Below are 14708 nucleotides of genomic sequence, written 5' to 3' on the forward strand. Positions count from 1 at the left end.
GGTGCATTGGTTTTGAATGTTTAGTTGCAGAAGCAGTGCTTGAAAAGTGTTTTTTCTGGGATTGTTTCATAGATGCTCATAGTGATGTTTGTATGTACAACAAAGATGTACTAACATATTAGAAGGCTTGTGAGCTTGTGTGGTACGGCATTCCTTTCCATATTATAAAATAAAATCAGAGGATTTATTTTGGTCTTATCTCCCGAAAGTGGTTATGAGTTATCTGGGAAGGAATACTTCATTGTAATAGAGTAGCAAATGTTTTGATTAATGCTGATGACAAGACCTCTGATTCAAGCTGAAACTGGACTTTTCTTAGGCTGCTGTGTAATTATTGCAAAGACACAATCATCTTTATAATGCATTCTATGCAGTTCAGAATGTCAGCCAAAGCCCATCAAAAATCATGACTAGCAGATTTAATTGTATTACTTTTGTTGCTTTAACAGGCCAGTTTTTATGCACAGTATGAATCATTGTCTGTATAGAGCATAGACCAAAGTCAGGATGTCAAAATCTATTTTACGATCCCTGCAGCTGCAAGTTTATTCAAAGCAGGCCAGAGGGGTTTATATCCTTTCAAAAGTGGAATACTAGTGTTTTTAATATCAAAATCCAAGGCAGTGAATTACCCTAAGAAATGGCTATGCTTGCTGCTTGATACTGTTCAATTTATATAAACCTACATACAACGACACTAATTTGCAGAATGGATTTGAATATAACATCAAATAAAGGATAGTGTAAGGCATAACAGATGCACTAAGAGCTGTCAATAATCAATTTAAACTATATCCAAATGTTTTGGATGTTCAAATATCCAAATGGTTTGCATTTACCTAGATGCAAGACTTTTGCCTTAGCTTTCAATGCAGTGACTTGAATTATGCAATTCAAAAGAACTCTGTGCAATACTTTCAACTTTTGTTTTTTCCAGATAGACTTAATCAAATGATCTTCCGCAACTAAAAGTTTCCTTATTACAATTCAAAGGGGCAAGAATGTTAATTGGCCACTATGAGAATGTGGGTATTTTTTATGGTCACCCTTTGGATCTCCCAGAATAATTATTTTGTTGTATTTATTTTTTAGACATGTTAAAAGCGCTGAAAAAGCCAACCACTGCAAAATAAAGCATTGAACTGAGAATAAAAAATGAAGAGAGACTGGTGAAATACTTATTGAATCGTAGTGCACTTCAATGCCCAGACCACTTTAGATTGAGATTTTCTTTGTGGCCCTTGTGTAAAGTCTGTCTGGGATTTCCGTGACCAGCTCTCCAAGCCTCTCTGTGAATGGTTTGTGTCTTTGGCTGCTGTCTGTGAGGTAAGAGAGCAGGCAAAACAAGCTAGAGCAGCGAAACCCCCTGATTGCTGAAGTTCACACTTGTGGGAGCCTGTGACTAATTACCATTAATGCATAAAATGTGGTGGCTCGAAACAAATTGGACATTCATAGATTGGTTGGAGGGATTGGGGGGGGGGTTAGTGGGGGAGGGATGACCACAGGCTTATTTAGTATTTAGTAGTCGAGGAAATGAAAAGTGTCTTTGTTAAACAAGCTTCTTCCTTTATGTCTTTGGTGTAGCGAACAGAACAGCAAGTGGAGCCGCGGGCAGCTCACAGACCGGCGATGCATTGGGGAAAGCTCTAGCATCTGTAAGTAGTGTAACATTAACCAGCTCCCCCCTGTGCCAAACCCGTCTAATCAAACCCTTAGGTACACTGTGACATGTTTGGCCAAGTGAACTTCAACATGAATTCGGACAAATCACCTCATCCGCTCAGTTCAACACAGAAAGATCCGTCACAGAAATAAGTAGCAAAACAAACTGAAGGCTCTAAATAAGCATTTGGATATGTATCTTCAAAGTTGGCCCTGTGGGAGACAAAACCTATATTGCATTACCTTTTTTTTTTTTTTTGGCATTTTTATGTTACCTGTTTTTGTATAATTTTGTAATGTACTGTAACCACTTTCCCTCATGATTTATTTCAGGTATAATCAGCTGCAGACTATTTGGCAGCTAAACTAAGTGTTGTGTTCCCAATCAAATAAATAATTTGACAGTATAGGAGAACTGAACCGTGATACCTGGCAATACTGATCTAGGTTCCCTCACTTTTCCACCTCTGACACATGTCAGCTAAGATCAAGTTAGTTTAAACAATGGATAATTTAGATGGAAAAAAAAACAGTAATACAAATCAAATAATAGAAAGCTCTGAAAGATTTGGTTTCCCACTTCTCTTTTTTATTTTTTATTTCAGTACTCTGGTTAAATACATTTTTTGTTTCCTGGCAATAAATTCCCTACAATGTATTGAGTTCTGAGCTGAAATTGATTAAATGTATGAACCCGAAAAAGTGAATGTGAGGATACCATTTTTAGTCCATAAACAAATGGAAAATCCTGTTGAATTGAATGTGATCAACACAGGGAGAAATTGAATTGTTCTCAGTGTTCCATAATGCTTGTATTGCGTAGAATAGTTCCCAGATTCAACGTGTTTTAGACAACTTGTAAATAATGATGTCTCTTTCCAGATCTACTCTCCAGATCACACCAACAACAGTTTCTCATCAAATCCTTCGACCCCTGTTGGGTCACCCCCTTCACTCACAGGTAAGAAATATGATAATAGAGTGCAAGAAAAATGATCATTTTTAGCCTGAATAAATGTAATGTATGTAATTGCATATTTCATTTCAAACTGACGCATTGTGAGTCCGTAAGCCTTCAGATTTAATGCTTGTTGCTACAAGCATTAGGCATAGTTAAAGAGTAGTACACAACTCCATGAACTATGTCTTCATTAATAGTTTTTTTATCTGAATAATAAAATGGTGAAAATAGATAAGAATTAAAAAAAGACTGATAAAAATAGAATACCAAACAAGAAAACGTTGTACTTGCTTAATGCTGTGATCCAGTTCTACAGTAGACATTGATCACTCCATTTAAACTAAACTCAGTGCTTGGATTGAGGATTATTTGACCTCTGGATACCAATGTTCAGTGAAAATATCATCTGGGGAGAAAAGAAAAGCAGCAAAGAGAAACTGTTGTTTGATTATATGTTCAGCCTCCTAGAGGGGTACAAATGATGCTGATTAGGCAGGTTTAATAATGTCAACTGCTGGATAGGTACAGCATGTCCTTTGGAAAAAGAATAACTGTATATGTCCCAAGGCTATCAGGCTATCCATTATAAAAACCCATGTTTTTTTCTATTGTTTCATTTGGGGTTTTTTATCCCCCGCCCCCACTACCACCATAAACTGTAATTCAGTTTGAATAATTTTTAATAAAAGTCTAGTGATTTAGAGTGATTAAATGCATACAACAGCTTTTTGTCACATTATATTTAATGATCATGTTCCTCAGTCGTGTAGTTGATTCATTTTTATATAAGATTACCCTTTTCTGAAATTGTAATATCCATCAACCCAGAGCTATTTGTTGTGAGGCTGTCCTTCTCACTTTGTGACCCTACTGTACAACAGATGATGTGTCCACAAGAAGACACTATAATTCCTCATTAACTCAGCGCACAGACTTACATGTGTGCCCTTTGCATAGGCTAACCCAGATATAACCAGCAGGAGTAATCCCCCCATAACGTATGCATTTTAGCGGACGTCAAATATAATTTGGTACTGCAACCCATTCCAAGCAGCGCACATTTATTGCTCCCAAGTGTACTGCTACACCACATGAAAGAATTAAATGTTATTTGCTAAAACACACTTCTAATAACTTAATAACTCTTAGTCAGTTTTTTCAGCTCTTAAATTACATTGCACTGAATCTTAATTTTTCTAATTATTTGCAAACAATCTTAAGTAATACAAATTTTCTTTGCTCCTTAAAGTGAAAAATGAGTTCCTTATAATCAGTGTGTTCCAAATTCTGCACTAATTGTCTCAGTTACACGGTATTTTACATTTTCATATGTATGGACTGATAGTATTAATTACAAACGCACTTCACCAAATAATTTGAAAGCAGTGTACTGGATGTGCTGTAGTAGTATGAAGTATTATGAAACTTGCTGGGGATATGCCTGACATAATTTGTATTAATCATTACGTTAAAGTTATTAGACTTTACAAATGAAAATGAGGCTTATTAAAGCAGACAATTTTAAATTGATATTTAAAGTTAAATTTACAGGGCAGTCAGTTGAGTTTTTTTTAATGAGAAATAATTTAGTTGCTGATAACACTTTGACTTTATTTGCACATGAATGTGAAGGTAATTATTTGCTAATTAGCATATGGAAATGAGCCTTAATAATAAAAACTGGTTACCAAAATTGTGAACAAGTGAGTATACATAAAAGAAGACAATAAAAAATGACTTAATTAGATCTAATATGCATAATCAAGGAATCCGGTGCCCTTCAAACAGACAGGTCATAGAGGGAAAAGAGAAGTAATGAGTGAACATGGTTTTATTAGTGAGCTCCTTTAATTGCTGCAGTAGTTCTGCCTAGTTAAAAACATAAAAAGGGGGCTTAATCTTAACAAGGGGTCTGCCTGTGGTATAGTTACACAGTGTTTTCGTTAATCAAACTAACAAGGGGATTATTACCATAACACATGGTCAGGCTGTGGAAAGCTATTACTCAATGCCTCACTCAGTTTCCAGCAACGTGTGACTTAACATGTTGTGTCCAAGAACTAAATATAATTTGAAATGTAGGGCGTTCTTGCATTGTCAGTATCTTCCTACGAACTAAGCCTCTGTTCTGTGAACTAGGAAGACAAAATGTCAGTTAATGACCATTTGGGACATAAATACCACCAGAAATATGTTGAAGTATCTTGCAATGGAATGGAAAACTCCAGAGACGGGAACGAAATAATAGCTTAGCATATTCTTAGCGCCCCCCTGCCCCCCTACACACCCTTACTATCTTCTAGGGCTTTCAATGAAATATTTTCTTATTTTGTGTGTAAATCCCATTCCCAGGAGCTGTAGACACCATAACCTATGTCTGAGAAGGCCTTTATAAAGCTGTCAGAAAACATTATTGGGTGAGGTTGAGTGCTGTGAAAAGCCATTACCCCAGAGTGCTTCACTGAAGCAGCAGAAACCCTGAAATATCTCTCAAAGGGTGAAAGAAGAGGGAAGACTCTGTATGATGTGTAGAATATATAGATGAAGCAGCCTATGTACTGTGATGGCAGATTGCAGGCCTTGCTCTGCTCACCTGGCTCTGGGCCTTTCTCTCTCCTAGCGGCAGGCACAGCTGTGTGGTCTAGGAACGGAGGACAAGGCCCGTCATCTCCCAACTATGAAGCTCCACTGCACTCTTTGGTAAGGACTTGACACACAACCTCATGGATAACTTTTTTGTTTTGGTAAAAAACGTGCTTACAGTTGAATTTCCACAGTAGTGGTGTGTGTCAGGTGTCTTCGGTCTTCGGCAATCTCTGTTGATGCCCACCATTCTGTTTTCTTCTTTCTGATGTCCACTGGGAGCAGTGTTTGCTATATGGTTTTAGTTAGTAGCTCCTAAATTGCCAGTTTTCCATATCTTTAACAACAATGTTTTTTAGAACACTTGTTTGTATTTAGTTATTTTGCAATTTTATTTCATATTTTTTTAAATAATTCAGAAACTTGTGGGGGCAACTATTGGATTCTCAGAAACATGACGTTGTATCTCCCCTACCAAATCCCCTCCCATGTGAAAGAAAGCTGAATCAATATGATTTATTTGTTTTCAATCTCAGCAAAGTCGCATTGAAGACCGTTTGGAAAGACTAGACGATGCTATTCACGTGCTACGCAGCCATGCTGTCGGGCCCTCCACAGGCATGCCCAGTGGACATGGCGAGATGCACAGCTTAATAGGACCTTCACACAACGGGGCTATGGGCGGCCTCGGCTCTGGATACGGCACAGGCCTCCTATCGGCCAACAGACATTCGATAATGGTAAGGACTCCAGCTCACTGGAGCAATATCCTAATCACTCAACAACCAAATAATGGCCCAGCATTCCCAGATGCATGGTTTACTTTAAGGAAAGAATGATAACCGGAACATAAGGTTACTGTATTGAATTGACTTTTCAATAGTGTTGCTGAAAATACATGCACACAGTTCTAGTAACACCTGTCAATCCTTATTATTTTTTTTATTATTATTTTGCGTCATCTTAAAATGTTGCATATGCCTTATGAAATTCTCAGCCACAGGAAATAGGTAAAACTTTAATTTTAAAATGTAATTATATTACATGTATATTAAGCACTTTTCAGATAGATCACTGAGAATGTTGAAAGTTGATGGAAGTTTTGTAGCTTCTCAAAAATCCGGATATCATTTTGCAAGTTTCTTTTAGCTTTTGTGTGTGTGTGTGTGTACACAGCTTAGATGGGCAAGGGCATCTGATTTTTCATTCTTGGCAGTGCCTTTATCTCTGTTCATTAGGGAAATAATATTAATTGTTTAATTCTAAACAGTGTAACATTCTAAAATGGCTCTTAAGGTTTATGTTAGTATAACTCGTCTCTGTGCGCACTAACCAGCTTCAAAAAGATTGCATTATTTTTTTTCTTCCTTTCTTTCTAATGTATTTTTTTAATAAAGAAAGTTAAATTGAACAGAGAAAACACATACATATATTTTGTGAAGTACTTGGCCTTGAATGTCAGCCTTCGGCAGATAGGAATTTTAATAGATAGCATGTGTTGATGCTCATGGTGTGTTCAACGGGAGGGATATCATAACAGTCTAGCCTCTATAACATAATCTATTATCCCAAGTCTGGCATTCCCGTTTTGTATAAGTATAGCATTATGATAGTTTATCTTGTTCGATGGTTTGTAGAGACAATGAAGCCTGCTACTTTGATTTTTTGAAGAGAAAAAAAAAAACATCAGACATAAACCATTCAGGCATAAGCCATAAGAAAGGAACATTGTTTATTACAGTAGATGCATTCATACACCATGAACTCAGGACACTTCAAAATAAGCCCAGGGCTTTGCTTATCATGTGTTTTAGTTCAAATTTACATTATTAAAAGGCTTTCAACTTTCACATGGTCGTCCTTTTGAGTCCTACAATAAACCAGAACACCTGTAGCTGGGCTCATCTCTTTGAAATTTAGGATTTCTTTCACATCAGATGATGAAAATTTAATGTCGAGCCTCAGGTAACCGAATGTTTTGTCTTATGATAAAAAAAGACAGATGGCTAAACTTCCTTTAGTTACAAATGTCGAGTAGTAACTTAGTAAATCACTGCCACTCTGGGTGTGGTACTGTTCTTTTTCAGTTTATATATATATATATATTTTTAAGGCACATTGTTTCACAATAAATAGTCACACTACTTATTGTTCAGCCAGAGGCATAAAATGTTATTAATTCGTCCAGACATTGCCTCTTTGGCAAACACACACCAACACAGAGGAAGTTACTTTAAATCTGTGTTGTTGTTGTTTTTTTTTTTTTAGGACATTTATGTAATTGCACTGTTTGAAACAACATCTGTGCATCCCTGGAGCACTTGTCGAGATGATATCACATTGACATACTGCAAATCTACTTGATTTATAAATAAATAAATTGAATAATTTAACTGGCAACACTGTTTTTCATTGGCGATGGTGGATAGCAGGGGGGTGGCAATCTGCCTTGGAGAGTACCTGCCTCCTTCTGAAAGCCTGCAAAAAGACAGACGAGAAGTAAATAAAGGAAATAACATTTGTATGCAGTCAGTCTCAGCTCTAGCCTTTGACCACTTGATATATTCCACACTCTTAAAGAAAAGGGGGCGGGGGGGTTAGGAGGGTGCACTTCAAAACATCAAGGAGGATGCTGGTAATCTTTTCCATATTTTTTTTTTTTCTTTTTCTTGACTTGAAACAAGCCATAAAGCTTCAGCCAGCTGCAGTGAATAAAGCAGCAGTGGGAGGCAGTGAGAGGAAACACATGGAGTTGAGCACAGTGACGCGAGGCTCAGTCCGCCCCACACCCCCCGAGCGCCTTCGCTGGGGGTGCTGCATCTCAATTCACTTTTAAATTACAAACCCCACGCGTTCACTATCTCCTCACTGTGTCAGAGTCAATCGGATAGACATCAAATGGTCATGAGCCAAGAACGGGGTAAAAAAGAAAGTTAGAGCTCGGACTTCCTCTACCCTACCTGTGTCCTTAAATATCTTTGCCTCTTTTTACCTCTCCTCTCAGAGTAACATGTCTTGCAATACAGTACAATTTATTTTTGTGTTGTTTGTGGGGGAAGTCACTTTTAAAAAAAATAATCTAAAAAGCTTTATAAGAGCCCTTTTCCTCACTCTCACCACTTTGCACCATCTGTTTATAAAACTATCTTGCTTGTTTCTGTACTTTTTCCCCTCTTGGTTTTCTATGCTACTGTATAGATTTTTCTTTCTTTCTTTTAATTAGCTTGAAAAGAACAGTTAGAAACTTAGCCCAATGTAGTCCATGTAACTTTTAGAGGTTTTTCTTTTCTCTTTTGACTCACCTGCATGCTGCTGTGGGTTCCATTTCGAATTAAAAATAACATTTATTAGCAGTTAAGGAACAAAGTTGGTTTTCAACAGCAGGAATATCTCATCACTGGTGATTTAACCTCGATTGTGCTTAGGTGTCCCGAAGAGTAAGGCTTGAACACTTATCCTTGTCTGATTTCCAGATTATGTTTGTTCAAAGTACTTTATAGCCATTCATTATGGTTTTAAATGACGCTCAACCTCCTCCATTCATTATTTACTGATTTATTTGTCTTAGTGTGCTTGCCTGTTTCCGCATGTGTGTGCACATCTGATTCGGAGAAGACTGGTAGTTGCATGTATTCCGGAGCTAATGAGGTGGTTTACTTTAAATAAATTACCTTAAGCGCTATTGCTCTATATAAATATGAGTACGTTTGAGAGCAGCTGTAGAGTCCAGTGATTACAGCAGGGACTGAGTGGTTTATTATGCCAGAAGTGGTGCAATATCAACAGGTTTCAGGGTTCTGGTTTTCTGCTAAAATATCAATGTGTGCTATTCAGTGGTGCAATCGGAGGTGGTTAATCTTTATTTATTTTCTTCTACATTCTTCACAGCAATAAAAAAATCAAGAAAATACATTCCATTTAAGTCATTCTGCTGTTACTTTGATCTGTGTGTTTATAAAGCTTGTGTCACAGTTGCAACCTGTTTTTAGTTTTGCATAGCTCTAACATATGCTGTAAACCATATAATGATACTGTACAATAATCAATTGTAATAAGGTGATACAATCATTTGAATGTTTTTAATTAAAATTGGATGTGGGATTTATATTTGCAGCAAGTAAAAGTACTGATTAGGGGATGAATTTGCCTTGGATTTTCAGGCAATCTGTGTTTTTTGTTTAATTGTTTTCCTCTTTCTGCCTTGACCATAGACCTCAATTTGTATGTATCTGAAGATTGTGACAGTAAATGAAAACAGTGCATTTCCTTGCAGTCACTGGCTACCTATGGATAACGTTTCATTTTATTGTATCACTTTCTTCAATTGATGAGTAGAAAATGGGTAGTTAAGGTTTCCATAAGGCAAAGCAATAATGTACAGGCACGAGTGCTGAAATGTACAATAACTTGGTAACGAATGAAGTTCAACCATATGAAGACGTTCTGATCTCTGTGTTCTTCACAGACTGAGGAATGCATATAAATGTGGTACCAGACTACTTTCTTTTAGTATTCAACACTTATTACTGCCGAGCCCCATGGCTCCCTGTGATTACTTTACCTAAGTCAGCCATCTGTTATTCTCATTGCTGATCGAAACCCCCCAAAAAATTTCAATTTTGGACAACCAACAAATATTGAGTCACCGTTTTTTCCATTCTAAAGAGAAATGTAAGTGAAGTAATTTGGTTATGTCATTCTTATGAAACGTGCAATTAACATATACATGTCTAAAGAAACTTCTCTGCCACATTTTTTTATATGAAAAAAAAAATGTAAATGCTTAGTTTGTTTTCCTTGTCAAGAGCATTTTGGATCTGTCAGCGATAATTTCTTCATACTAATCTCTAACAGTTTTATCAGACTGGTTCAATTTTCTGAAATGTATGCTCAGATCCCACACCCCCTAAAACGCATACACTTCAGCTTTCATTCAGATGGGTGGCAAGGAATGAGTTGTTCTTCCTATTTAGTTCTGTAATTGCTAACGTCCGTTTAGTTTGGTCTATTTGTGTACCCTAATGTCCATTTGACTGAATATCGGTGTAGCGCATTAATTGAATTTTTTTTTTTAAGTTAAACGTAACTTTAAATTAATAGAAAACAGATAGCATCAGAGTTTTTTTTTTTTTAAATTCAGGGGTTTTCAGTAAGCTGTTGTGGAAATGAATAGACAAAAAATTGAAAGTACAATATTTGAGTATTATTGCTTAATACTGCCAAAGACATCACTATACACCTATAGTTTCAATCAATTGAAATAGTGAATATATATACACACACGTAAAAAATAATAAAACTGTAACATACCAAATTCAGCACTGGAATTGTCATTAAAAATCAGGCAAAAAAATGTTCAAACCTAATCAGTCGAGGACATGTAGGACACGCTGTGAGAGAATGAAAAGCTTGTGTACCTTTTTCCAAATAGTGTTATTCTTTTTCTATCTTTTTTTTGTAATGGGGATGTTGCTAGGTGAAAGTCTCCTGGGAGTTATTGGTGGGAAGCGGTCACCTGGTTGAAATCTCTAGGGCATGCATGCCACACCACCCCCGCCCCCAGAAGAAAACTAGATGAGAAACAGCTGGATTTTGTTTGGAAAGCTGCTTTGTTACATGCCTGAAGTCTGGAGATGAGAAACTGAGGTCATTGTAAAAGCAGGTGCTCCAATGGTTTTCTGAAGGGGGTTGGGGGAGGGGTGGTGGTGGTGGGGGGGGGGTTAGTGTTTTGGTACGGGTTGTAAAGCAGCTTGCGATTGCCTTCTTTTCTGCACTGTTTAGGAACTGCTGCTGGCCCTCTACCCTTTCTAGATTTGTAGATTGTGTTTCAGAGCTGCGCTTGAGCCTGGGTTTTTTACTTCTTAAAGCTCTTTTACTAATGCGCATCATTTCCAATATAATGATTTAGAGCCCCCACTCCTACTCTTAGCAATCCTGTCTTAGGAGAGCCACGCTTCCTGAAACAAATACCCATCTGAGATTCATTATCCCCTGCCGCTGCCTCGTTAGGTGACGGTATCATGGACTAATCTTTAAACAGTTATTACTGCCCAGTTGGGCTGAGTGTTCTTATAAGCAGGTTATATTGATGTGCAGCCTATTAGAAATGGAGATTGTGGCATTATAGCTTAAAAAAGATTCAGTAATACCCTTTAAAATTCTGTCTCTCTTTTTTTTTTTAATAAATAGACTCTAAGCTCTGGTAAATCTTCTGTAGACCAGATTGTGGTCAAAAGCCTTTATATTTGGGGCTTTTAAAAATTGAGCTAAACTTTCCTCTTTTACAGAAAGTAGACTCTGTTCCTTATTACCAGAAATCATTTGATCTGTATAGAAGCTATCTTGGCGATTGTTGTGACCAGGTGAGATAGAGGTGAGGTAGAGTATGGCCTGGGTTCCCGAAATTCAAAAGTGGACCATTTCTCTTACAGGTTTTGAAAGTTTCTACACATTTTGCATCTTCCCAAAAATATTATTTTGGAGAGATTTCTTAAATTCTGTCAGTAAATGCATTTATGATTTTCTTCATACTTCTTTTCACCTCCTAGCCTCCCCAGAGATGTTATGAGTGAGCTGGTTTTCTTCACAAAACGATACAAGCACCCTTTGCATGCTGGAGTGCATTAAAGATGTGCATTCCCTATATTATGCTTTTAATGTTGATTCTCAGAAGCCAATCCAAAAACTGTATATGTATGAGTTAGGCTTTCTGTAACAGCATTGCAACTGTAGAAAAGGAACAACAAAGAAAATGACCAAACAACAAAAACATTTCACAGCCCGTTGTAGTTACTGGGCACATTTTTTGTTCACCTCTTTTTCCCATTAAGTTAAGGAAAATGTACCGCTATCCTCACAAATTCCTCTCAGTAAACACACACATTTCATCACAAACACATCTGCTTCTAGTCTTGGTTCCACTTTATAGTTGTCCCTTAATAGCCAGGGTGGGTGTTAACACAAACAATCTGGGTTAATGGGATGGCTGCTGGTTTACAGGGTCCGAATCCTATGGCTGATTTCTTTACCTGATCGAATTGGACCTGAGGTAGATTTGCATCCCTCATCCAGTCCCCAATTTGTCCACATTGTTATCTGGGATGGCAGTTTGCACAATCTGTTTTTGTGCAGAAAGCACACAAAACGGGCATTGAGAAGAATTTTCACACGTAGTGCATAAACACATTTCTTAAGTGGTAATCACATCAGCATAAATTAAAAAAGATTTGCTAGCCAAGGCACAGCAGGAGAATGTGTTAACTGTTGTCCACGAAGAGACTCATGATGTTTGAAAAAATGAATGAATGTGGCTGAAATGCACAGAAACAAGATATGTAAAAAAAAAAAAGAAAAAACTTAAAAAGAACTTAAATCTGTGGCATTACTATGGAAATTTCAAATCTGCTGTTTTTGCAATGGCTTTCATGCCCCACCTAGTGGACAGTAGACCTAATGCAAAGTGTAAAAGAAAAAACGCAGACCCTAAATAATACTACATTGAGAAAACAAAACAAAAAACAAATAATCCCACTGAAATCTGCAAACATTTTAGTACACAATGTTCCCCTGGTCAGCTGTAATCAGGATCAGTGTTAGTGTTTTTGAAATGCAAGTGCACAAAAGTCTGCAAGTTTGTGTTAAAGGTGCAGTAGATGTATGTTTCCTTAAGAAGTTGTAAAAAAAATAAAAACACACACACATAAGATATCCACAAATACAGACATACATACAATTAAACAAATCTCAGGAGGATGAAGATTAATCTAGTTTATTTAGGCTGTTATAAAATACACAAGGCACGTGAAAATAATAGCAGATTAACTGAAAATAGACCTATCTGACATACAGTTGTTTCTGCTTACAAATAGCTATAGGGAAACTAGTAACTTTAACATCAGTAGAAAATCTTTTGAAGAGATGGTTATACTATGGTTAAGAAATACAAATGACCGCAGAAGGATTATCAAAACATGCAGTGTAGTGGAAATGTGTTCTCTTTAAATGTGTAGATGTGACAGTAAGGTGAGATACAGTGCATTCAGGGAAGACGTTATAAGTGCAGTAGTGCCCTGTGAGAAAATATTGTTTATTTACCTACATAAGTGCCAAACCAGTCTGCCAGCAGACTCCCAGCATCCCGTTGCTTTTTAAAGCCCCAATAAAGAGTTTAAGAGGTTCCTCTCTTAATTGAATTAACATCTAAAGAAGCTACATCTGCACTTTCAGTGTGTTCAAAATTATTAGCAGCTGTTATCCTGTGGGAAAGACGTTCCCGAGCTGTTTTTTTCAGAGTATGGTCGGAGAACAATGATTCCAGCACTTGGCAGAGATCAGAGAAAATGGTTTTAGCCAAATTAAACTTCCTTTTTTCAGGCTGTCTCTCACCACAACTAGGAAATTGAGTGTAACACCCGCACAGTGCTGTGACCCCCTCAATTGTAGCCTTTCCTTGGGTCCTGACACCTCTGATAAATACAGTATTGTGTGAGTCCTTATAGGTTCTATTATTAATAAAGAAGGGGAAGTCAATTTGTTCCAAACATTTCCAATAATATAAACCATTCTTTTAAAGTGTGTCTTTTTTTTTTTTTTTTTTTTTTGCCTTTTGGGCCTGAGTTTCAATTGTTGGTAAATGGGCCAAATTAAAACTATAAATACATCATGCTGTCATATTTCACTTTGATGAATCACTTCTTGATTATTTGCTTAGTGGCATTGTGTCTTATTTCATTTAATGCGAAACAAATTCTGGAATGATTTCCAAGGAATTATTCTGATGTTGAGTTCAAGGTTTCAGTTTGATCTCTGTTGTTCAATTACGTACATCTAAAACTTTATTTGTCATCTTAGCAATGAATGTCAGGACACTTACCTAATTAAATTAAACAGATTTTGTACATGCTTTTGTTCGGGAGATTCATGTAATAGCACAGGGGTGATTCTCTCCTGCTTTGTTGTTTCAGAGTTCTTTTTTTTTTTCTATTTCACTCTAAAATGAAATTACTTAATGGTAATAGTTTAGTGATTCTTTGTATATCTCGTAAAAGGTGGGATATTTTGATCTAGTCTATACAGCTGTACAAGCAGTTGTCTAAAATATCCAATACCCATATTTTTCACATTTGAGTTTGATATGTATAAAATGGTACCATCTGTGTAGACTTTCTTTCACTCTGTTTTTTAGAGCAAAGTCTTGTTTTTGATCTCAGTCATGTTTTAGGGAATACAGTAAATAATCAACTTAAGTAATAACGCATACAATTATAAATAGCTTCAAGTAGCTTCTAAAATTAAATGGAAGGTTTTTGGAATTTAACTATTGAAGTTTGTAATATAGAAGGTAATATATGATACCCCTTTCCTTATGTCCCTAAATGTTATTTCATACAGACTTGCCTACAGGCAATTCTGCCTTAGTCCGTGCTGATTCAGTTTAATCTAATGGATTTCTATACATTTTGGAAAAATAATAAAATTATAAAAGTGTTTTTGTCTCTTC

The 14708-nt window shown here is 36.6% G+C and overlaps 1 protein-coding gene across 11 annotated transcripts in view; it reads left to right on the forward strand.

Annotated features, from left to right (window-relative positions):
• tcf4 (transcription factor 4) overlaps positions 1-14708 on the forward strand; it is a 182009-nt gene that overhangs the window by 151564 nt on the left and 15737 nt on the right. For all 11 annotated transcript variants that reach the window (XM_066710936.1, XM_066710938.1, XM_066710937.1 and 8 more), the window contains 4 exons: positions 1588-1658; positions 2548-2626; positions 5247-5326; positions 5746-5949. In XM_066710936.1, coding sequence (XP_066567033.1) covers positions 1588-1658; positions 2548-2626; positions 5247-5326; positions 5746-5949 — 434 coding nt within the window. The remainder of the gene's footprint in view (positions 1-1587; positions 1659-2547; positions 2627-5246; positions 5327-5745; positions 5950-14708) is intronic.

The sequence above is a fragment of the Amia ocellicauda genome, chromosome 8 (genome assembly GCF_036373705.1).
Source record: "Amia ocellicauda isolate fAmiCal2 chromosome 8, fAmiCal2.hap1, whole genome shotgun sequence".
Lineage (NCBI taxonomy): Eukaryota > Metazoa > Chordata > Actinopteri > Amiiformes > Amiidae > Amia > Amia ocellicauda.